Consider the following 21,824-nt stretch of genomic DNA (forward strand, 5'->3'; position numbering starts at 1 on the left):
AAAGAACAGATCCACAGAGTCCTGCCTTTGTTTCTAGGCACAATCCTCAGCCAATCAGGGTGTCCATTGCAGTCACATTCATGCGAGGTAACCAATCAGCTTCCCATGTCACCTCTGCTGTAACCAACCGTGTAAAAATGATTTGTTGAAAAAAAGAATACACACTGAACAATCACCTTGGTTGGCTTTATTTTGTTCATTATTTTTCAAGCCAAGATATTTGACTTGAGTTGACTGTCTGATGTAACAAAGGCAGCACAGATGTTGAACTGCTCCTCCTTCCTATTATTTTACAGTAGAGTAACTAATTATGTATTATTTTTGGGCACTGTGCCAGTGCTTTCCAAATGAGTGAACAGCGCTTCTGTGCCTCTAGTTGTATCTCAGGGGTGAGTGCATGCGTGTGTTTGGGCATCCTCCATATTGCTGTGCCCTGGTTTTCCATCTTGTTCCGGCTCACGTTACCCTGGACCCGCCCCTGTCCTACTTACTCCAGAAACCAGCAGGGGCGAGTACAGATTTGGAAATAAATGATTAAGTGGTTATTGGATTAACTGGTGATATCGCCAGCTAAGACCCAACCCCTCCATCATCTCAAGTGTTGTATTTGCTTACATTTGACCTTTCTTCAGTTTTTTAGAAGTCACACAGTTGTCAGTTTGTCACTTTAAAAAAATGAGCCAAGTTCAACCAGGCAGTAATTATGTCCTCCTCTATTTTAGTCATCTTCATCATCTAAGGGCTGTTCCTCGTCCCTCTCACTGTACACTTGTATTTGTTTATTCCATGTTGTGTTTTCATTACGTTATGGCAGCATCTGTATTTAATTAGCACTAGTATCCACTCTTTACTGAAGCATTTGTTAATGCTTCAGTGAGGTTTGTTTCCTACAATGCTTTTTATTTGTTTTATTTTAATATGTACTAATATGTTAAAGAATGCAAATCCATTAACTTGCTTAAACGAAACTAAATTTAGCATTAAGCTAATAAAGGGGGAAAAAAAGAAGATGCTTAATAAGTGCCAGAGGAGACAGAGAAATGCACAAGGAGAATGTTGCCCCCTTGTGTTGTTTTCAGCTCAGAACATCCTTTACACGAAATGTAAGGCCAGTGACATCAGAATCTCATCACACGAAGAAGGATGTGGTGTCCACACTGCAGAGGCGAGGGTGGTCTCCAGGGCCCTGGTCTAGTGGGTTGGGCCAGGCCTGATTGCAAAGGTCAGGCTCTCTGCGGGGCTGTGGGGGAGGAAAGTGAAGCAAGAGCTGCTGTGGATCTGCCACAACGAATATGCTGTTGCAGCGCTACATTATCAATGCATGAGCAGTCCAACTGTGGAGAGCCTCGTACAGTCCACATCGCCACAGCACTGTGGGTTTGACTGACTTTTGCTTTTTGTGTAAGGAAGCATCATGTAGAAGAACACATCAGGGAAAAACAAAAGCCAAACTTAACATCATATATCATAATTGCCCTCTCTCTTTTCCTCTCTCTCTCTCTCTCTCTCTCTCTCTCTCTCTCTCTCTCTCCCTCTCTCTCTCTTCCTCAGTGTGTGCGTAGATGCGTGATGCATGTTCTTGAGATGCGGTTGCCATAGAGATGAGAGCTGTGCAAAAAAAAAGGGGGAGGGGGAGGCGACACTTGCCTTGGAGCATTTTCAGGCAGCACCCTTCCCCCACACACTCACACAGATGAGCAGTAAAGCACACTGTCTTGTAACACACATACAGAAGAGCACACGCAACCCTTGGCTATTCGTAAGGCTACAGCTGGGATGGAGGAGATACATGAGCTCATTTGTTGATGATATTTGGTGATACCCCCTTTAATTACAGTGATTAATAATGCACTCACACACATGGCTCTTGAGAGCTTCCGGTCCTGCCACCCCCTTCCTCTCACCTCCCACTCCCTCCTCTCTCTGCCCCTTTGATATTGCTGCTCCTGGTTCTCCTTTTCTCCTTGGACTTTAACAAGAAACCTCAGATAGAAAACAATGCTGTATGTATTCAACACTATTTACATGGAGTATTAGGAACTGTTTGATTTTGTAATCAACAAATGATTTACTAGTAATTACACTGACATTTTAATTACAAGGACAAGTGACTTTCATCTGAGTGGAATGTTTTGCCACTGCCACTGCACAGTCAATGTGCCACCATGATAAAGATGATCCAGGCTCATGTCCTGTTATAGCCACTGCTGTAAAGTGAATGACCTACAAATAAACTATGAATCATTGGATTTCATCATAGTCTGTCTGGGGCTGATGGGTCAGCTGGTCAGCACAATAGAATGTAGCTGAGGGTTAACACAGTGGCTGTCAGTTTCTTTTGCCAGGCATTAGGAAAATTGAGCACAGAGTTCATGGTTTGTGTGCCATTATTATTATTGTGTTTTGGGGTTAACAGATGACTAAGGCTCAGTGTGTGATGATTATTAATATTTTCAAATCAAATCATGTTTGCTTCAGAATGGAAATGGGACAGGGGGTTGAGAATCCAGGCCTTAATCCTGGGATTACAAATAAGGCACTGTGTATAAACCCATGACTATACTGTCTGTGTAGAAATGTGGAGAAAGACCGAAACACCCAGAATACATCACACCAATATTACCTATGCATCATTTATTCACAGTGGAACAACTGGATCTGTGTGCTCTCATTTCCCTTGCAGCTGGGCCAAACAAAAGAAAATGGGGTCGTGGGGAGGTGAACAGGACCACTGAAAAGAAGATGTATTAATTGGTTTATTTTTATCATTTCGTCTTGTGCTAGCTTTATGTTTAGTTTAATACTTATTACTTATTTGGATTTGGAAAGTGTGCATGGAATTAAAGATGCATATTAAAGATTTAGTTCCTCATGACTGGGAAAACTTTTGTAAAACTGAAATATTGGGGCTTTCTTGTGTGTGTGTGTGTGTGTGTGTGTGTGTGTGTGTGTGTGTGTGTGTGTGTGTGTGTGTGTGTGTGTGTGTGTGTGTGTGTGTGTGTGTGTGTGTGTGTGTGGCTCTCACAGGCACATCAGTAAGCAATGGACATACTGCTCGCATTCCCGGTACTGTCCGTGGTGCTGAAATGCACTTTCCACCTCTCAGTGCTGTGTTTGGCTGATAAGCAACAAACGCCACTTTTTCTAAATCAGTATTTCCTCAGTGTGACGTCGCTGCAATCGTCATTATATGTTCCCTACTATGTGCAGGATCCCTACTTGCCCACTTGGCGCCGCTGTTGATCCGTCAAAGACGACTGACGTCTCCGAGAGACCGAAGCCACTCCCGTTTTCATGCCATTGGTTCATTCCTCTGTCTTTGTTAAGAGGAAAGACGATCAAGCAAACACGGCATTTTTTAAAAAGAAATTTATTCTCCCTTCTGCTGATTTGATCAAATTTATCTGACCACAGTTATATGGTTTTATTTCTTCATAGGACAAAAATATGCCTCTTGATAACAGATGGAGATATTTTTGGAGGATATATGTTTGGTGTTTTTTCCTGGATTGCTTTTGGGAAGCAGTGTCTGGACAGCTCTCCTATTCGATTTCAGAGGAGGTAAACGCTGGGACTCCGGTCGGAAATATCGCAAAGGATCTAAACCTAAAGCCACAGGAGCTGGAGCTCCGCATGTTTCAAATTGTTACAGGGACAAAGAGAACATTTTTCGATGTGAATTTGAAGACGGGTTTTCTGTTTGTCAGTGAGAAGATTGACAGAGAGCAGCTTTGCGTTGAACAACTTAAATGCTCCGTAAGTGTAGAAGCCGTGTTGAATAACCCTTTAAAGCTTTATCGTATTGACGTGGATATTTTGGATGTAAATGACAATGCCCCGGTGTTTTCGACTGGACTGCAGCATTTGGAGATCGCAGAGAGTACACTACCGGGACTAAAATTCGAGTTATCCGAGGCAACTGATGCGGACGTGGGGCAAAATGGAGTCAGTACTTACAAATTAAGCCAAAACGATTATTTCTCTTTGACTGTGCACAAAGCAGAAGACAGCGTGACTGCCGAGTTAGTGCTGCAGAAAGCCTTAGACAGAGAGAAGCAGCCCGTGATAAGTATGATACTGACCGCGGTAGACGGAGGGAATCCTGCAAAATCAGGCACCTCACAGCTCATTGTGAATGTTCTAGACATTAATGATAACGTTCCAATATTTAGCAAAGCCTTATATAAGGCCAAAATTCTTGAAAATACGCCACCAGGCACCGCTGTAATCACTGTGAACGCCAGTGATGCAGATGAAGGTATAAATAGCGAGGTTGTGTATTCACTCAGAAGTAAAGATCAAGATCATGTACTTGATATATTTGAAATAGACAGCCAAACAGGGGTCATAAAAGTAAAAGGCAACATAGATTTTGAGGATAGGAGAGCCTTTGAGATACGTGTACAAGCAAGTGATAAAGGGCAGCCTCCGATGTCTGCTTATTGTAAAGTGCTGGTGGAGGTGGTGGACGTAAATGATAATGCTCCTGAAATCACAGTGACGTCACTGCTCACTACAGTGAAAGAAGACGCTGCTGTAGGCGTTGCAGTTGCTCTCGTGTCGGTCCTTGATAAGGATGGCGGGAAAAACGGTGAGGTGACGATTCAGATCAGAGACACTGTTCCATTTAAACTCGATGCAAATTACAAAAACTATTATTCTTTAATCGTTAGCGGGCCCCTTGACAGAGAGAAAACGTCAAACTTCAACGTCACCATAGTGGCCATTGACAAAGGAACCCCACCTCTGTCGAGTGCAATTGTGCTTCCTATACACATTTCTGATGTGAATGATAATGCGCCACTGTTCCATGAACCGGTGATCAATATTTACTTGAGGGAGAACAGTCAGGTGGGGGAAATAATAAAAACGGTGACTGCAACAGATGCTGACATTCTCCAGAACAGCCAGGTGAGATACTCGTTTTTAAGTAACACAAACCCACTGCCGTTATCTGCAATGGTTTTCATAAACGCAGAGACTGGAGATATATCAAGCCTACAGTCGTTTAATTACGAAGAGTTGAAAACGTTCCAGTTTCAAGTTCAGGCCACAGACTCTGGTGTTCCTCCACTCAGCAGCAACGTCACTGTCAATGTTTTTATTTTAGATGAAAATGACAACAGTCCAGCTATTCTCCCGCCCTACTCTGAACATGGCACTATCAACAGTGAGACCATCTCCTACTCTGCTGAAGTGGGACAGATAGTGGCAAAGATCAGGGCTGTGGACGCAGACTCTGGATACAATGCGCTGCTTTCTTATCACCTGTCTGATCCCAAAGGAAACAACCTGTTCAGGATCGTGACCAGCAGTGGAGAAATCAAAACTAAGAGGAGAATGAGTGACAGTGACCTGAAAACTCACCCCTTGGTGGTGCTGGTGTCTGATAGTGGAGAACCCTCCCTGACTGCTACTGTGTCTATTGAGGTGGTGGTGGTGGAGAGTGCAGGTGACATGAAGACTCCGTTCAGCCATGCCCCTGTGAAGAAGGAGAACTTTTCTGTTTTGAACCTGTATCTGCTGATCGCCATTGTGGCAGTGTCGGTGATCTTTCTGCTGAGCCTCATCACTTTGATAGCGGTCAGATGTCACAGGACAGACGGTGGTTTTGGAAAGTACGGCGCCCCCATGATCACCACCCACCCTGATGGGAGCTGGTCTTACTCCAAAGCTACTCAGCAGTATGACGTGTGCTTCAGCTCAGACACTCTGAAGAGTGACATGGTGGTTTTCCCCGCCCCGTTTCCACCAGTAGATGCTGAACTGATCAGCATTAATGGAGGAGACACTTTTACCAGAACTCAGACTCTACCCAACACAGAGAAGGTAAGATAACGCCATGACAACAAGTTGTATTGTGTAGCGCTATACTTAAGTGTTTTGTCGTTGTTCCCTCACATGCTCCTTTGGTTGAAGTTGTATGTGATACATGTATTTAGCAGTATTGGAATTTGAAATTATAATACATTTTTACATTATTTGTGAGTGCGTTCAATATATCATTCTCAGTGCTGCAATAGCTCAAGACAAACTCTTCCGTATATATGCACTTTATATATAAATTACTACCTTGCTTAACAAAAATAATGACTTTTACAAGCAGTATTTATTCATTCATTAAGGTGCTTATAACAAATAATAATGATATCATTATTATTATTATTATTATTATTATTATTATTATTATTATTATTATTATTATTATCATTATTATTATTTATTTATTTATTTTATTTTTCTAAATTTGCGAATGACATTCAAAAATTCTTCGCTGCATAACTTGATCATAGAGACGAATTTCTTTTGGTGATGGATGTAGTTACCTTCAATGACCACAAGAGGACATTATTGACCTTTTCATTTTGAAGCTCATCTTCGAGACTGACTGGCTCCTCCCTAAACAGGGGAGTATGGTGTTTTACGGCTTTGTTACAGAGAGAGGCATTGTAACATTACATTGCACGGTCACAGTTTATCATTTCTTATTTGGAAGATCAAGGAATCTGGAGGCCTGCGCGGAATTTTCTTTTAAACGTGTACACTGGACTTTGGCGAATACAGCCCGTATGGTGTGTTCAGGATGGATGAAAAGATGTTTAAGCGGACGGCACGGCGGAGCTCGTTTGGGATTTACAATGTGCTTCTTCTTCTGGATTTTTGCCTGAGAGCAGTGTCTGCTCAGCTCTCCTATTCTATATCGGAGGAGGTAAATCGTGGGACTTTTGTTGGAAATGTCGCTAAGGATCTCAACCTTAATGTAGACGACCTGGAAACGCGGATGTTTCAAATTGTTAGCGGGTCACAAAGGAAATATTTCGATGTAAATTTGAAAACGGGAGTTCTTTACGTCAACGAAAGAATGGACCGCGAGGAGCTTTGTGCGCAAGCGGCAAAATGTATTGTCAATGTCGAAGCAGTGATGAACAGTCCACTGAAGCTCTTTCGGCTTGAGGTTAATATACTTGATATCAACGACAATGCGCCGAATTTCCCAGAAAATCTGCAGTCCGTCAAAATCGCTGAGAGCACCGCGCCTGGGGGGAAATTTGGATTTATCGGCGCATCAGATCTAGATGTTGGTAAGAATAGTGTTAGTACGTACAAACTAAGTCAAAATGATTATTTTACATTGGAGGTGCACAAAGCTGGGGAGAGCGTATCGGCGCAGCTTGTGCTTCAGAGGGCTTTAGACAGAGAGAAATTACGCATGTTAACACTCACGGTGACTGCGGTCGACGGTGGAAATCCGCCTAAGTCAGGGACATCTCAGATCATTGTACATGTTTTGGATAATAACGACAATGCTCCTGTATTCAGCAGTTCATTGTATAAGGCACGCGTTGTTGAGAATGTACCAGTAGGTAAAACGGTGGTAGTCCTGAACGCGACAGATGCAGACGAGGGTTCAAATGCAGAAATAGAATATTCACTAAGAGATAAAGGACAGGATCGTGTTCGAGATTTGTTTGAAATTGATCCTAAAACTGGTGCTATTTTAGTCAAAGGTGAGATTGACTATGAAGAAAATCGTGCATATGAGATTCACGCACAGGCCAGCGACAAAGGACAGCCTCCAATGACAACCGATTGTAAGGTGCTGGTCGAAGTAGTGGACCTAAACGACAATGCTCCTGTGATCACTGTGACGTCATTAGTGAACACAGTGAAGGAGGATGCTGAAGAGGGCACCGCGATAGCACTTGTTTCTGTACAGGACACAGATGGAGGAAAAAACGGAATAGTGCGAGCTTTTATAGCAAATGACGTTCCATTTAAGTTAGACACAAATTACAAAAATTATTATTCTTTAGTTGTTAATGGTCCCCTTGATAGAGAGACTACGGCTCAGTACAACATTACTATTATAGCAGCTGATGAGGGAACTCCACCTCTCTCCAGCAGCAGCACAGTGGCTGTTCATGTTTCTGATGTGAACGACAACCCGCCTCGCTTCTCTGAACAAATAGTGAACGTTTATGTTAAAGAGAATAGTCCAGTGGGAACAGTTGTTAAAACACTGACTGCAGTTGATGCTGACATTCAGCAAAATGGTCAAATGACCTATTCTCTTTTGCAAGGTGTCACTAGGTTGTTGCCATTATCTACTATGGTCAACATCAATTCAGAGACTGGAGAAATTGTTAACCTGCAGTCTTTCAACTATGAGGAGCTAAAGACTTTCCAGTTCCAGGTTCAGGCCACAGACTCTGGTGTTCCTCCACTCAGCAGCAATGTCACTGTCAACGTTTTAATACTGGATGAAAATGACAACAGTCCAGCTATTCTCCCGCCCTACTCTGAACATGGCTCTGTGAACAGTGAGACCATCTCCTACTCTGCTGAAGTGGGACAGATAGTGGCAAAGATCAGGGCCGTAGACGCAGACTCTGGATACAACGCGCTGCTTTCTTATCACCTGTCTGATCCCAAAGGAAACAACCTGTTCAGGATCGTGACCAGCAGTGGAGAAATCAAAACTAAGAGGAGAATGAGTGACAGTGACCTGAAAACTCACCCCTTGGTGGTGCTGGTGTCTGATAGTGGAGAACCCTCCCTGACTGCTACTGTGTCTATTGAGGTGGTGGTGGTGGAGAGTGCAGGTGACATGAAGACTCCGTTCAGCCATGCCCCTGTGAAGAAGGAGAACTTTTCTGTTTTGAACCTGTATCTGCTGATCGCCATTGTGGCAGTGTCGGTGATCTTTCTGCTGAGCCTCATCACTTTGATAGCGGTCAGATGTCACAGGACAGACGGTGGTTTTGGAAAGTACGGCGCCCCCATGATCACCACCCACCCTGACGGGAGCTGGTCTTACTCCAAAGCTACTCAGCAGTATGACGTGTGCTTCAGCTCAGACACTCTGAAGAGTGACGTGGTGGTTTTCCCCACGTTTCCACCAGTAGATGCTGAACTGATCAGCATCAATGGAGGAGACACTTTTACCAGAACTCAGACTCTACCCAGCAAAGAGAAGGTAAGGTCTAATTATATAACTGTTTAGTGTCTATGTTGACTTGGAGCGACAACATTTTGAAAATCTAAGTTTATACCTGAAATGTGTGCCATGCTATCAAAAGCAAATATGTATGTTTCACTTACAATTTCTTCGTAATAATTTTATAAATTGATGAAATGTGTCCGAAATTGGCAGGTAATTTAACACCCATGTGACATCTAACATCTTTGCTTGAAAATCTTCATAGATAAAGGTTAATGCAAAAAAAATACTGTTGTATAAAAATTTAAATGGGCAGTTTAAATCAATTAGTGAGTTATCCACATGTTTGTGTCTTCTCGTTCTTATATCATAATAACAATAATAATAATAATAATAATAATAATAATAATAATAATAATAATAATAATAATAATAATAACAATAATAATCATAGATGATAGATAGATAGATAGATATTATTATTATCATCATCATTATTATTATTGTTGTTATTGACAACCTCCTACTTTTTTTGCGCTGTTTCTTTATAGTTTTAGTCTTATTTTTCAAAAGACATTCGGTGTGGCGTGGGCGCCTGCGGTTTTTTTTTTAGGTTTATTTTGAGATCTTCCCTTCTGAAATCAAATGCAGTACTCAACTGTGTCCACTGGGGGACACCGCAGACCATCACATCTGCGCCATATGTTCGGTAAAGCGGGACTCCTCCCAGATTCAGCGCATGATCATCAGTATTGGCTTTGTAACAAAGACAGAACGGACGAGAAAGGACGTTTTGACTCAGTTCTGTACATTACGTAGATCTTTTTTTGGATTTCTCAATTTTTATTTTGATCCAGTGTTTGTTTGTAGCTTATAGGTCGTACTTAAACCTTTTTGGTGCGTTGGAATTATGCATTTGCTTTGCGGGACGAGGATGTTAACGTTGTTTCTGATGGATTTATTTTTCGAGACGGTGTCTGGTCAGCTCTCTTATTCCGTTTCAGAAGAAACGAGTGTGGGGACTGTTGTCGGAAATATTGCTAAGGACCTAAACATTAATGTGCAGGACTTGGAGTCTCGCATGTTTCAGATCGTTTCTGGATCGAGGAGGAAATATTTCGAGGTAAACCTAAGGACTGGTGCCCTGTATGTAAATGAGAGAATAGACCGAGAGGAACTCTGCGGGGACGAATCCAAATGCTTTCTTGGCCTGGAAGGAGTGATTAATAATCCACTGAAATTGTACACCATTGAGGTTACAATCCTGGATGTAAATGACAATTCTCCATTATTTCTAGGCGAGTCACAGGTAATAAACATTACTGAAATTACGGCAGCAGGCGCGAGATTTCCTTTAAATCCTGCTGACGATGCAGACGTAGGCAGAAATTCAGTGAATACCTACAAGCTGAGTCAAAATGAGCACTTCTCACTCGCAACTAATAAGGGACAAAGTACATCTCCAGAATTACTGCTTCAGAAAGCTTTGGACAGGGAAAAGCAGTCTGTGATTCGACTAATACTGACAGCCGTTGACGGAGGAACACCTGCTAAATCTGGCACAATGACAGTCATAGTAAATGTGTTAGACATTAATGACAATGCCCCGGTATTTAGTCAAACACTGTACAAAGCCAGTGTACATGAAAATGTCATGATTGGCTCAACAATAGTAGTACTTAACGCTACAGATCTGGACGAGGGACAAAATGCACAAGTGTTTTATTCAATCAGTAAAGTAGGTCGTGGAAAACAATCCGATGTGTTCGCAATTGATGAGAAAACGGGAGCTGTTACAAATAAAAGAGAAATTGATTTTGAGTTGAATAACGCCTTTGAGATTCGAGTACAAGCCAGTGATGGAGCTTCTTCTCCGCTGACATCACATGCCAAATTATTGATCGAAGTGATAGACGTTAATGATAACGCTCCTGAAATTACTGTGACGTCACTTTCTAACAGAGTACAAGAGGATGCGTCTCCTGGCACTGCCATTGGGCTTGTTTCTGTTTCTGATAAAGACAAAGGTAAAAATGGGATAGTGAACTGTAAGATTACAAATGATGTCCCATTTAAATTAGAGTCAAACTATAAGAATTATTATTCTCTAGTGGTAGATGGTCCTCTTGATAGAGAGAGTGAATCTCAATATAATATCAGCATCACTGTTACTGATGAGGGAAGTCCGCGTCTTTCAAGCACGAGTATTATTAATGTGAAGGTATCAGATGTAAATGACAACAAACCTGTATTTGCAGAGAAGGTAATCTATGTGTATGTGAAAGAAAACAGTCCAGCAGGGGCAGTAGTAGCAACAATTTCAGCAACTGACTCTGATATTGATCAAAATGGAAGGGTGAGCTATTCATTTTTACAAAATGACCCAAACTTGTCAGCATTGTCTACTATGGTAAACATTAACACAGAGACAGGTGATATAGTCAGCCTGCAGTCTTTTAATTACGAGGAAACAAAAACATTCCAGTTTCAAGTTCAGGCCACAGACTCTGGTGTTCCTCCTCTCAGCAGCAACGTTACTGTCAATGTTTTAATTCTGGACGAAAATGACAACAGTCCAGCTATTCTCCTGCCCTACTCTGAACATGGCTCTGTGAACAGTGAGACCATCTCCTACTCTGCTGAAGTGGGACAGATAGTGGCAAAGATCAGGGCCGTGGACGCAGACTCTGGATACAACGCGCTGCTTTCTTATCACCTGTCTGATCCCAAAGGAAACAACCTGTTCAGGATCGTGACCAGCAGTGGAGAAATCAAAACTAAGAGGAGAATGAGTGACAGTGACCTGAAAACTCACCCCTTGGTGGTGTTGGTGTCTGATAGTGGAGAACCCTCCCTGACTGCTACTGTGTCTATTGAGGTGGTGGTGGTGGAGAGTGCAGGTGACATGAAGACTCCGTTCAGCCATGCCCCTGTGAAGAAGGAGAACTTTTCTGTTTTGAACCTGTATCTGCTGATCGCCATTGTGGCAGTGTCGGTGATCTTTCTGCTGAGCCTCATCACTTTGATAGCGGTCAGATGTCACAGGACAGATGGTGGTTTTGGAAAGTACGGCGCCCCCATGATCACCACCCACCCTGACGGGAGCTGGTCTTACTCCAAAGCTACTCAGCAGTATGACGTGTGCTTCAGCTCAGACACTCTGAAGAGTGACGTGGTGGTTTTCCCCGCCCCGTTTCCACCAGTAGATGCTGAACTGATCAGCATCAATGGAGGAGATACATATACAAGAACTCAGACTTTGCCCAACAAAGAGAAGGTAAGAGGCATTCTGAACTGTTAATGTTCTCATCATATCTTCCTTCAAAGTTTGAAATGAAGAATATTTTTTAATTCAAATTCATTCAAAATGCATCTTTTGATTTTTTTCCCCCCAAACCTAGAAACATTCTTAGCAACACGAAAATTAATCTTGCAATTATTTCTTTGTAAAACCTTCCTTTGTAAAATATATATATATATATATATATATATGGTGTTTAAATAAATTTGTCTGTGTTCTGTGATCCATGGAATACCTATCAACATGTTTTAAGCTTTTGAAAAGATATAGTGAGGCCACCTATAAATTAATCAGTTTGTGTTGTTAATATTTTGAAAAATAACCTTGACATTATTTTTTTGCCTTAGTCTTTGGAATTTAAGTAGTATTGACATCTTAAGATTGATCGTATTAACATTTATTTATCATTTTTATTCATAGTGGATGGTACGCCTTCATTTAGACTAGCCTTTTTCAAGTGTAACGTTCCGATGCCACCACGCGGGGACACTATAGACCATGACATGGTTGTGTTCTTGGATGAGGCGCCAGACTCCTCCCAGGAAGAGCGGCTCCTAGGAATATTACGCCTTTGTAACAAAGACGCAAAAGATGTGAGAGGAGACCGACGATCACGAAATCTCTGTTGACGGATTTTGATGGATTTGACTTTAAACTTGGCCGTGTGACCGGATGTTTCTTGGGATTTAAAAATAAAATCGGTGTGGATATAATCATGGATGTGTTAAGCAGAACTATTCTTTTTCGGACCTATTTCTCTGTCGTGCTGCTGAATTCTTGCTGGGAACTGGTGTTTGGACAGCTCTCTTACTCCATTTCAGAGGAGGTAAACACAGGCACCTTTGTTGGAAACATCGCCAAAGACCTGAACCTTAACGTCCATGACTTAGAACACCGGACGTTTCAGATCGTGAGTAGTTCAAATAGAAAACCTTTCGATGTTAATTTCAGAACGGGATTCCTTTATGTTAACGAAAGGATTGACCGCGAGGATCTCTGTGGGAAGAATGCAAAGTGCATCGTCAATGTAGAGGCTGTTATCAATAACCCTTTGAAACTCTATCGAATAGAGATTGTAATAACGGATATAAACGACAACGCACCCGTTTTCTCGGAGTCTTCTCAGTCACTAGATATTGCGGAGAATACGTTACCAGGTATAAAATTTGCTCTCAATGAGGCAGCGGATTTGGATGTTGGTAAAAACGACGTAAATACGTACAAGCTTAATAATAACGAGTATTTTTCGCTAGAAATTCACAAAGGTGCAAAAAGTGTATCAGCTGAATTAGTGCTGAAAAAATCTCTCGACCGTGAACGTGATGCTGTTCTAAGACTCATATTGACTGCAATAGATGGAGGTAATCCACCCAAATCGGGCACCTCACAAATTATTATCAACGTTTTGGATAATAACGACAATCACCCTGTTTTCAGTAGATCTTTATACAAAGTTCAGATAGCTGAAAATCTACCGGTAGGATCAACTGTGATCATCGTGAATGCAACTGACGCGGATGCGGGATTAAACAGTGAAATACAGTATTCTTTAAGACAGAGAGGTCAGGATCGTGTTCAAGATATATTTGAAATTGATTCTGAAACTGGTGCAATTTTAGTCAAAGGTGAGATCGACTATGAAGAAAATATTGCGTTTGAGATTCACGCACAGGCCAGTGACAAAGGACAGCCCCCAATGTCTGGTCATTGTAAAGTGTTGGTCGAAGTAGTGGACCTAAACGACAATGCTCCTGTGATCACTGTGACGTCATTAGTGAACACAGTGAAGGAGGATGCTGAAGAGGGCACCGCGATAGCACTTGTTTCTGTACAGGACACAGATGGAGGAAAAAACGGAATAGTGCGAGCTTTTATAGCAAATGACGTTCCATTTAAGTTAGACACAAATTACAAAAATTATTATTCTTTAGTTGTTAATGGTCCCCTTGATAGAGAGACTACGGCTCAGTACAACATTACTATTATAGCAGCTGATGAGGGAACTCCACCTCTCTCCAGCAGCAGCACAGTGGCTGTTCATGTTTCTGATGTGAACGACAACCCGCCTCGCTTCTCTGAACAAATAGTGAACGTTTATGTTAAAGAGAATAGTCCAGTGGGAACAGTTGTTAAAACACTGACTGCAGTTGATGCTGACATTCAGCAAAATGGTCAAATGACCTATTCTCTTTTGCAAGGTGTGTTGCCATTATCTACTATGGTAAACATCAATTCAGAGACTGGAGAAATTGTTAACCTGCAGTCTTTCAACTATGAGGAGCTAAAGACTTTCCAGTTCCAGGTTCAGGCCACAGACTCTGGTGTTCCTCCACTCAGCAGCAATGTCACTGTCAACGTTTTAATACTGGATGAAAATGACAACAGTCCAGCTATTCTCCTGCCCTACTCTGAGCATGACTCTGTGAACAGTGAGACCATCTCCTACTCTGCTGAAGTGGGACAGATAGTGGCAAAGATCAGGGCTGTGGACGCAGACTCTGGATACAACGCGCTGCTTTCTTATCACCTGTCTGACCCCAAAGGAAACAACCTGTTCAGGATCGTGACCAGCAGTGGAGAAATCAAAACTAAGAGGAGAATGAGTGACAGTGACCTGAAAACTCACCCCTTGGTGGTGTTGGTGTCTGATAGTGGAGAACCCTCCCTGACTGCTACTGTGTCTATTGAGGTGGTGGTGGTGGAGAGTGCAGGTGACATGAAGACTCCGTTCAGCCATGCCCCTGTGAAGAAGGAGAACTTTTCTGTTTTGAACCTGTATCTGCTAATCGCCATTGTGGCAGTGTCGGTGATCTTTCTGCTGAGCCTCATCACTTTGATAGCGGTCAGATGTCACAGGACAGATGGTGGTTTTGGAAAGTACGGCGCCCCCATGATCACGACCCACCCTGACGGGAGCTGGTCTTACTCCAAAGCTACTCAGCAGTATGACGTGTGCTTCAGCTCAGACACTCTGAAGAGTGACGTGGTGGTTTTCCCCGCCCCGTATCCACCAGTAGATGCTGAACTGATCAGCATCAATGGAGGAGACACTTTTACCAGAACTCAGACTTTACCCAATAAAGAAAAGGTAAGACAACTTTCCTAATTAAATTATGTCAATGCACCATATGTTGAGTTGAAGAAACATGCTTTAGCCAGTCTGTTTGTATGCACATATGTGGGGGTGGGGGGTTCAGCATATATTATTTGATTGTACTTCTAATTTGTTGAAATTATTTCAGTCATTTATTTATTAAAAAATAATGTATGACTTTTACCGTACACTATGACGCTGAAAAGCTGTTTAGTCTATAAGTACACTTTATTTAAAATAAATAAATACATAAAAATAATAATAGTATTACTATTAATATTAACAATAATAATAATAATAACAATAATAATAATTGGAAGAAGTTCCAACTTTTTAGTTTTTTTGTTGTGATGTTTCTGTTTTACTGTAATGTGTGTCTTAGCAAATCTTATTTTGGTTTACCGGAAGAAGAACTCAATTGCTGGCCGTTTACTGTCATTCTTGGCTTTTGACATATAATACAGTTCTAGCATGTGTCCACAAGGGGACACCGTAGACCATAACATTTTCGCTATGTTTTTGGTACATCGGGGCTCCTCCCCTCTTCAGCGGATGGTCTGTCAGTAGGCTTTGTCACAAAGAGAACTGACGACATATGGCGTCTTCGTGGATTTGCTCCTGTACAATTCTTAGTTTTCTTCTTATTTTTATTTTTGTGATTTTGCGGATCCGTGCTGTGCTTCAACATTTTGAAGAGACCAGCGTTCATGGTGTGTTGGAGTCATGCATTTGCCGTGGGGGACACGATTTGTGTGGATATATCTTTCTCTTCTGATGGATTTATTTCCGGAGGCAGAGTGTGGGCAATTGTCTTACTCCGTTTCAGAAGAGGTTAGTGTGGGGACTGTTGTCGGAAATATCGCCAAAGACCTGAGCATAAATGTCCAAGATTTGGAGTCTCGCATGTTTCAGATCGTTGCTGGATCTAGGAGAAAATATTTCGAGGTAAACCTAAAGACTGGTGTCCTGTATGTAAATGAGAGGATTGATCGAGAGGGACTCTGCGGGGACGATTTAAAATGTACTCTTAGCTCCGAAGCAGTGATTAATAATCCGTTAAAACTATACAGAATTGAGGTTACAATCCTGGATGTAAATGATAATTCTCCATTATTTCCTGGTCCGACACAGATAATAAACATTACTGAAACTACCGCCGCAGGCGCGAGATTTCCTTTAAATCCTGCCGACGATGCAGACGTAGGCAGAAATACAGTAAATACCTACAAGCTGAGTCAAAATGAGCACTTCTCACTCGCAACTAATAAGGGACAAAGTACATCTCCAGAATTATTGCTTCAGAAAGCTTTGGACAGGGAAAAGCAGTCTGTGATTCGACTAATACTGACAGCCGTTGACGGAGGAACACCTGCTAAATCTGGCACAATGACAGTCATAGTAAATGTGTTGGACGGTAATGACAATGCCCCGGTATTTAGTCAAACACTGTACAAAGCCAGTGTACATGAAAATGTCATGACTGGCTCAACAATAATAATGCTTAACGCTACAGATCTGGACGAGGGACAAAATGGACAAGTGTTTTATTCAATCAGTAAAGTAGGTCGAGGAAAACAATCCGATATGTTTGCAATTGATGAGAAAACGGGAGCTGTTACAAATAAAAGAGAAATTGATTTTGAGTTGAATAACGCCTTTGAGATTCGAGTACAAGCCAGTGATGGAGCTTCCTCTCCGCTGACATCACATGCCAAATTATTGATCGAAGTGATAGACGTTAATGATAACGCTCCTGAAATTACTGTGACGTCACTGTTAAACGCCGTGAAAGAGGATGCGTCTCCTGGCACTGCCATAGCGCTCGTCTCAGTTTCTGATAAAGACAAAGGTAAAAATGGGATAGTGAACTGTAAGATTACAAATGATGTCCCATTTAAATTAGAGTCAAACTATAAGAATTATTATTCTCTAGTGGTGGATGGCCCTCTTGACAGAGAGAGTGAATCTCAATACAATATCAGCCTCACTGCTACGGATGAGGGAAGTCCACCTCTTTCTAGCACGAGTGTTATTAATGTGAAGGTATCAGATGTAAATGACAACAAACCTGCGTTTGCAGAGAAGGTAATCTATGTGTATGTGAAAGAAAACAGTCCAGCAGGGGCAGTAGTAGCAACAATTTCAGCAACTGACACTGATATTGACCAAAATGGAAGGGTGAGCTATTCATTTTTACAAAATGACCCAAACTTGTCAGCATTGTCTACTATGGTAAACATTAACACAGAGACAGGAGATATAGTCAGCCTGCAGTCTTTTAATTACGAGGAAACAAAAACATTCCAGTTTCAAGTTCAGGCCACAGACTCTGGTGTTCCTCCTCTCAGCAGCAACGTCACTGTCAATGTTTTAATTCTGGATGAAAATGACAACAGTCCAGCTATTCTCCTGCCCTACTCTGAACACGGCTCTGTGAACAGTGAGACCATCTCCTACTCTGCTGAAGTGGGACAGATAGTGGCAAAGATCAGGGCCGTGGACGCAGACTCTGGATACAACGCGCTGCTTTCTTATCACCTGTCTGATCCCAAAGGAAACAACCTGTTCAGGATCGTGACCAGCAGTGGAGAAATCAAAACTAAGAGGAGAATGAGTGACAGTGACCTGAAAACTCACCCCTTGGTGGTGCTGGTGTCTGATAGTGGAGAACCCTCCCTGACTGCTACTGTGTCTATTGAGGTGGTGGTGGTGGAGAGTGCAGGTGACATGAAGACTCCGTTCAGCCATGCCCCTGTGAAGAAGGAGAACTTTTCTGTTTTGAACCTGTATCTGCTGATCGCCATTGTGGCAGTGTCGGTGATCTTTCTGCTGAGCCTCATCACTTTGATAGCGGTCAGATGTCACAGGACAGACAGTGGTTTTGGAAAGTACGGTGCCCCCATGATCACCACCCACCCTGACGGGAGCTGGTCTTACTCCAAAGCTACTCAGCAGTATGACGTGTGCTTCAGCTCAGACACTCTGAAGAGTGACATGGTGGTTTTCCCCGCCCCATTTCCACAAGTAGATGCTGAACTGATCAGCATCAATGGAGGAGACACTTTTACCAGAACTCAGACTTTGCCTAACAAAGAGAAGGTAAGAATGACACCTTTTAAGGGCTAGAAATGAATTTTGTTCTTTTTTTCTTGTATTGTTTGTCCTCTGTGGTTATTTTTTTTTGTTGTTGGTTCTTTTTCTGATTTCAGAGAATTTTGTGTGACCCTGTTCTCTTGCCATTATTTGAAATCAGACCCAATGTCGCTGTCCATGGTACTGAAAGTACAGGTGCTGTGACTTATTGCTGGCATTATGCTGCCACTTTGCTCCATTACTTCTTTGTGATCTGATCATTTTTTTTTTTTTTTTTAGATATAGGTCTAGCGTAATAATGACAGCATTTTTTCCCCTTCATGATATTTGGAATCTATATTTTTTGGATGTTGCAGTGTTGTTTGGATTGTAGTTTTCATAGCAACATTATTACTTATGTCGTCGTTATTTAAAAAAACAAAACAAATAGATGCTTTTTCAAATGCAATGTTTTGCTTAGACAAATACAAATAAATTGCATATTTGTCGTTAAATTTACCAAATTTTGTACCCTCTCGTCCCAAATAACGACCCATAGTTTATCAAGCGTGTCATTTTACTTTTTTTTAAATTTTTTTTTTTATCGTTACGTGTTGTGGTTGGATGGTTTATGTACGTCTCTGTTACGTTTGTCTCTTTTTTAAATTCCCTATGTGTAATTTGCTCACGGGGCCGCAGGAGGGCGGTCTAGGCCACTAAATGGCGACAGCAAACCACACGCACCTCCCTGTTTTAATACGTGATGATGCCTTTCTGGGCTTTAACACAAAGAGAATCGGAGACGCAGGACGTGAAGACAGGAATATCAACTGCTCCTTCGAAAGATTAGTTGCAAATGTATCTGAGGTCCCGATAATCTTCTGCATAGTTTTCCCGTGCTGGATTCGGGCTGGATGGAATTATGCCTTCAATCGTGGTGCCGTTCGTGCTGTTTGCGTTGTTGGATTGTCGGTGGAAAGCAGTCTCCGGTCAGCTCTCATACTCCATATCCGAGGAGAGGAATCGGGGGACTTCTGTTGGGAATATAGCGAAGGATTTAAATCTCAGTGTGGACGAACTGGAATCTCGCACGTTTCAAATTGTTGCCGGATTAAAGAGAAAATATTTCGAGGTAAATCTAAAGACCGGTATTCTCTTCGTTAATGACAGAATAGACCGAGAGGAGCTGTGTGCCAGGGCAACGAAATGCACAGTGAGCGTCGAGGCTGTGATAAACGCTCCACTTAAGCTTTATCGGATAGACGTAAATATTGTAGATGTAAATGATAATTATCCTTCTTTCAGTACCAATTCGCAGAGCATTGAAATAGCTGAAAGCACTCTACCCGGGACTAAATTCCTTGTGCTGTCGGCCTATGATGCTGATGTAGGAAAAAACGGCATCAGCACATACACGCTGAGTCAAAATGACCATTTTTCATTAGCAGTTAACAAAGGAGACACCGTTTCTCCTGAGCTTATCCTTCAAAAAACCTTAGATCGAGAGAGACAATCTGAAATTAAACTAACTTTAACTGCTATAGACGGAGGAACGCCGCCCAAGTCCGGGACATCGCAGATAATAATCACTGTCTTGGATAATAATGATCACACCCCAGTCTTCAGCAAAACGCTGTATAAAGTTCGACTTAGTGAAAATGTTCCGCCTGGCACATCCGTAATAACAGTATCTGCAACTGACGCCGACGATGGACCAAATAGTGAGATTACATTTTCACTGAGCAGCAAAGATCAAGATCATATTTTGGAAATATTTCAAATTGATGAGCGATCAGGTTTGCTGACAGTTAAGGGGAATATTGATTTTGAGGAGCACCAGGCTTTCGAAATCCGCGTTCAGGCCAGTGACAAAGGCTCTCCTCCAATGGCAGCACAATGCAAAGTATTAATCGAGGTGTTGGACTTAAATGACAACACTCCTGAGATAACTGTAACATCGTTAACTAATACAGTGAAAGAAGACGCGAGCACAGGCACAGCTGTCGCACTCGTGTCCGTGCTGGACCGTGATGGAGGAAAAAATGGAGCCGTTCACTGTGCTGTGAAAAACGAAACCCCGTTTAAATTGGAAACAAATTATAAGAATTATTATTCTTTGGTTGTAGACGGACGGCTAGACAGAGAGAGGGTTTCTCGTTACAATGTAACCATCACTGCCACGGATGACGGAACCCCACCTCTCACAAGCACAAGTGAACTAACAGTTTATATTTCCGATGTCAATGACAGCCCTCCCCGTTTTCAAGACGCGGTGGTCAATGTTTACCTGAAAGAGAACAGTCCAGTTGGAGATGTTCTTATAAGAGTTTCTGCAGTTGATGATGATATTGATAAAAACGCCCAGTTAAGCTATTCGATTATTGAAAGTAATCATCAATTATTGCCGCTGTCCACAATGATAAATATTAATTCAGAAACCGGGGATATAGTCAGCCTGCAGTCGTTTAATTACGAGGAAACAAAAACATTCCAGTTTCAAGTTCAGGCCACAGACTCTGGTGTTCCTCCTCTCAGCAGCAACGTCACTGTCAACGTTTTAATACTTGATGAAAATGACAACAGTCCAGCTATTCTCCCGCCCTACTCTGAACATGGCTCTATCAACAGTGAGACCATCTCCTACTCTGCAGAAGTGGGACAGATAGTGGCAAAGATCAGGGCCGTAGACGCAGACTCTGGATACAACGCGCTGCTTTCTTATCACCTGTCTGATCCCAAAGGAAACAACCTGTTCAGGATCGTGACCAGCAGTGGAGAAATCAAAACTAAGAGGAGAATGAGTGACAGTGACCTGAAAACTCACCCCTTGGTGGTGCTGGTGTCTGATAGTGGAGAACCCTCCCTGACTGCTACTGTGTCTATTGAGGTGGTGGTGGTGGAGAGTGCAGGTGACATGAAGACTCCGTTCAGCCATGCCCCTGTGAAGAAGGAGAACTTTTCTGTTTTGAACCTGTATCTGCTGATCGCCATTGTGGCAGTGTCGGTGATCTTTCTACTGAGCCTCATCACTTTGATAGCGGTCAGATGTCACAGGACAGACGGTGGTTTTGGAAAGTACGGCGCCCCCATGATCACCACCCACCCTGACGGGAGCTGGTCTTACTCCAAAGCTACTCAGCAGTATGACGTGTGCTTCAGCTCAGACACTCTGAAGAGTGACGTGGTGGTTTTCCCCGCCCCGTATCCACCAGTAGATGCTGAACTGATCAGCATCAATGGAGGAGACACTTTTACCAGAACTCAGACTTTGCCTAACAAAGACAAGGTAAGAGGTTTGTGATATTCAGAATCAATTAAATAGAATAAATTGTTGTCATCTTGGCATCCATATATCCATGTATCCTTGCAATTGCGAAGTGATATTTTTTCAAATGCAATGGGATGGGTTGTTGATA

The 21,824-nt window shown here is 42.3% G+C and overlaps 4 protein-coding genes across 11 annotated transcripts in view; all 4 read left to right on the top strand.

Annotated features, from left to right (window-relative positions):
* The window catches only part of LOC142902032 (protocadherin alpha-C2-like), a 142,100-nt gene that overhangs the window by 59,364 nt on the left and 60,912 nt on the right, over positions 1-21,824 (top strand). Inside the window, exon 1 of one of the 8 annotated variants that reach the window (XM_076046809.1) lies at positions 6,377-8,977. The exons of 5 other annotated variants lie outside the window; for them this stretch is intronic. In XM_076046809.1, the coding sequence (XP_075902924.1) occupies positions 6,584-8,977 (2,394 nt within the window). In that variant the 5' untranslated portion in view covers positions 6,377-6,583. Of the gene's footprint in view, positions 1-6,376; positions 8,978-12,826; positions 15,331-15,877; positions 18,436-21,824 lie in introns of those variants that run through there. 2 more of the 8 variants (XM_076046817.1, XM_076046815.1) reach the window with 2 other exon arrangements.
* LOC142902034 (protocadherin alpha-3-like) lies at positions 1,637-5,879 on the top strand. The gene has a single exon (XM_076046825.1). It carries the CDS (start codon positions 3,448-3,450, stop codon positions 5,836-5,838), a length of 2,391 nt encoding a protein of 796 aa, XP_075902940.1. The 5' UTR covers positions 1,637-3,447; the 3' UTR covers positions 5,839-5,879.
* LOC142902035 (protocadherin alpha-6-like) lies at positions 9,706-12,330 on the top strand. The gene has a single exon (XM_076046826.1). The coding sequence runs from the start codon at positions 9,852-9,854 to the stop codon at positions 12,240-12,242; it is 2,391 nt and encodes a 796-aa protein (XP_075902941.1). The 5' UTR covers positions 9,706-9,851; the 3' UTR covers positions 12,243-12,330.
* Positions 19,020-21,808, top strand: LOC142901810 (protocadherin alpha-3-like). Its single transcript, XM_076046509.1, has one exon. It carries the CDS (start codon positions 19,331-19,333, stop codon positions 21,707-21,709), a length of 2,379 nt encoding a protein of 792 aa, XP_075902624.1. The 5' UTR covers positions 19,020-19,330; the 3' UTR covers positions 21,710-21,808.

The sequence above is a fragment of the Nelusetta ayraudi genome, unplaced genomic scaffold (assembly GCF_046127955.1).
Source record: "Nelusetta ayraudi isolate G7.1 ecotype Tasmania unplaced genomic scaffold, CSIRO-AGI_Nayr_v1 ptg000090l, whole genome shotgun sequence".
Lineage (NCBI taxonomy): Eukaryota > Metazoa > Chordata > Actinopteri > Tetraodontiformes > Monacanthidae > Nelusetta > Nelusetta ayraudi.

Coding starts and splice junctions, on each gene's coding strand:
- LOC142902035 (XM_076046826.1), top strand. CDS start 9,852: ATGCATTTGCTTTGCGGGACGAGGATGTTAACGTTGTTTCTGATGGAT.
- LOC142901810 (XM_076046509.1), top strand. CDS start 19,331: ATGCCTTCAATCGTGGTGCCGTTCGTGCTGTTTGCGTTGTTGGATTGT.
- LOC142902034 (XM_076046825.1), top strand. CDS start 3,448: ATGCCTCTTGATAACAGATGGAGATATTTTTGGAGGATATATGTTTGG.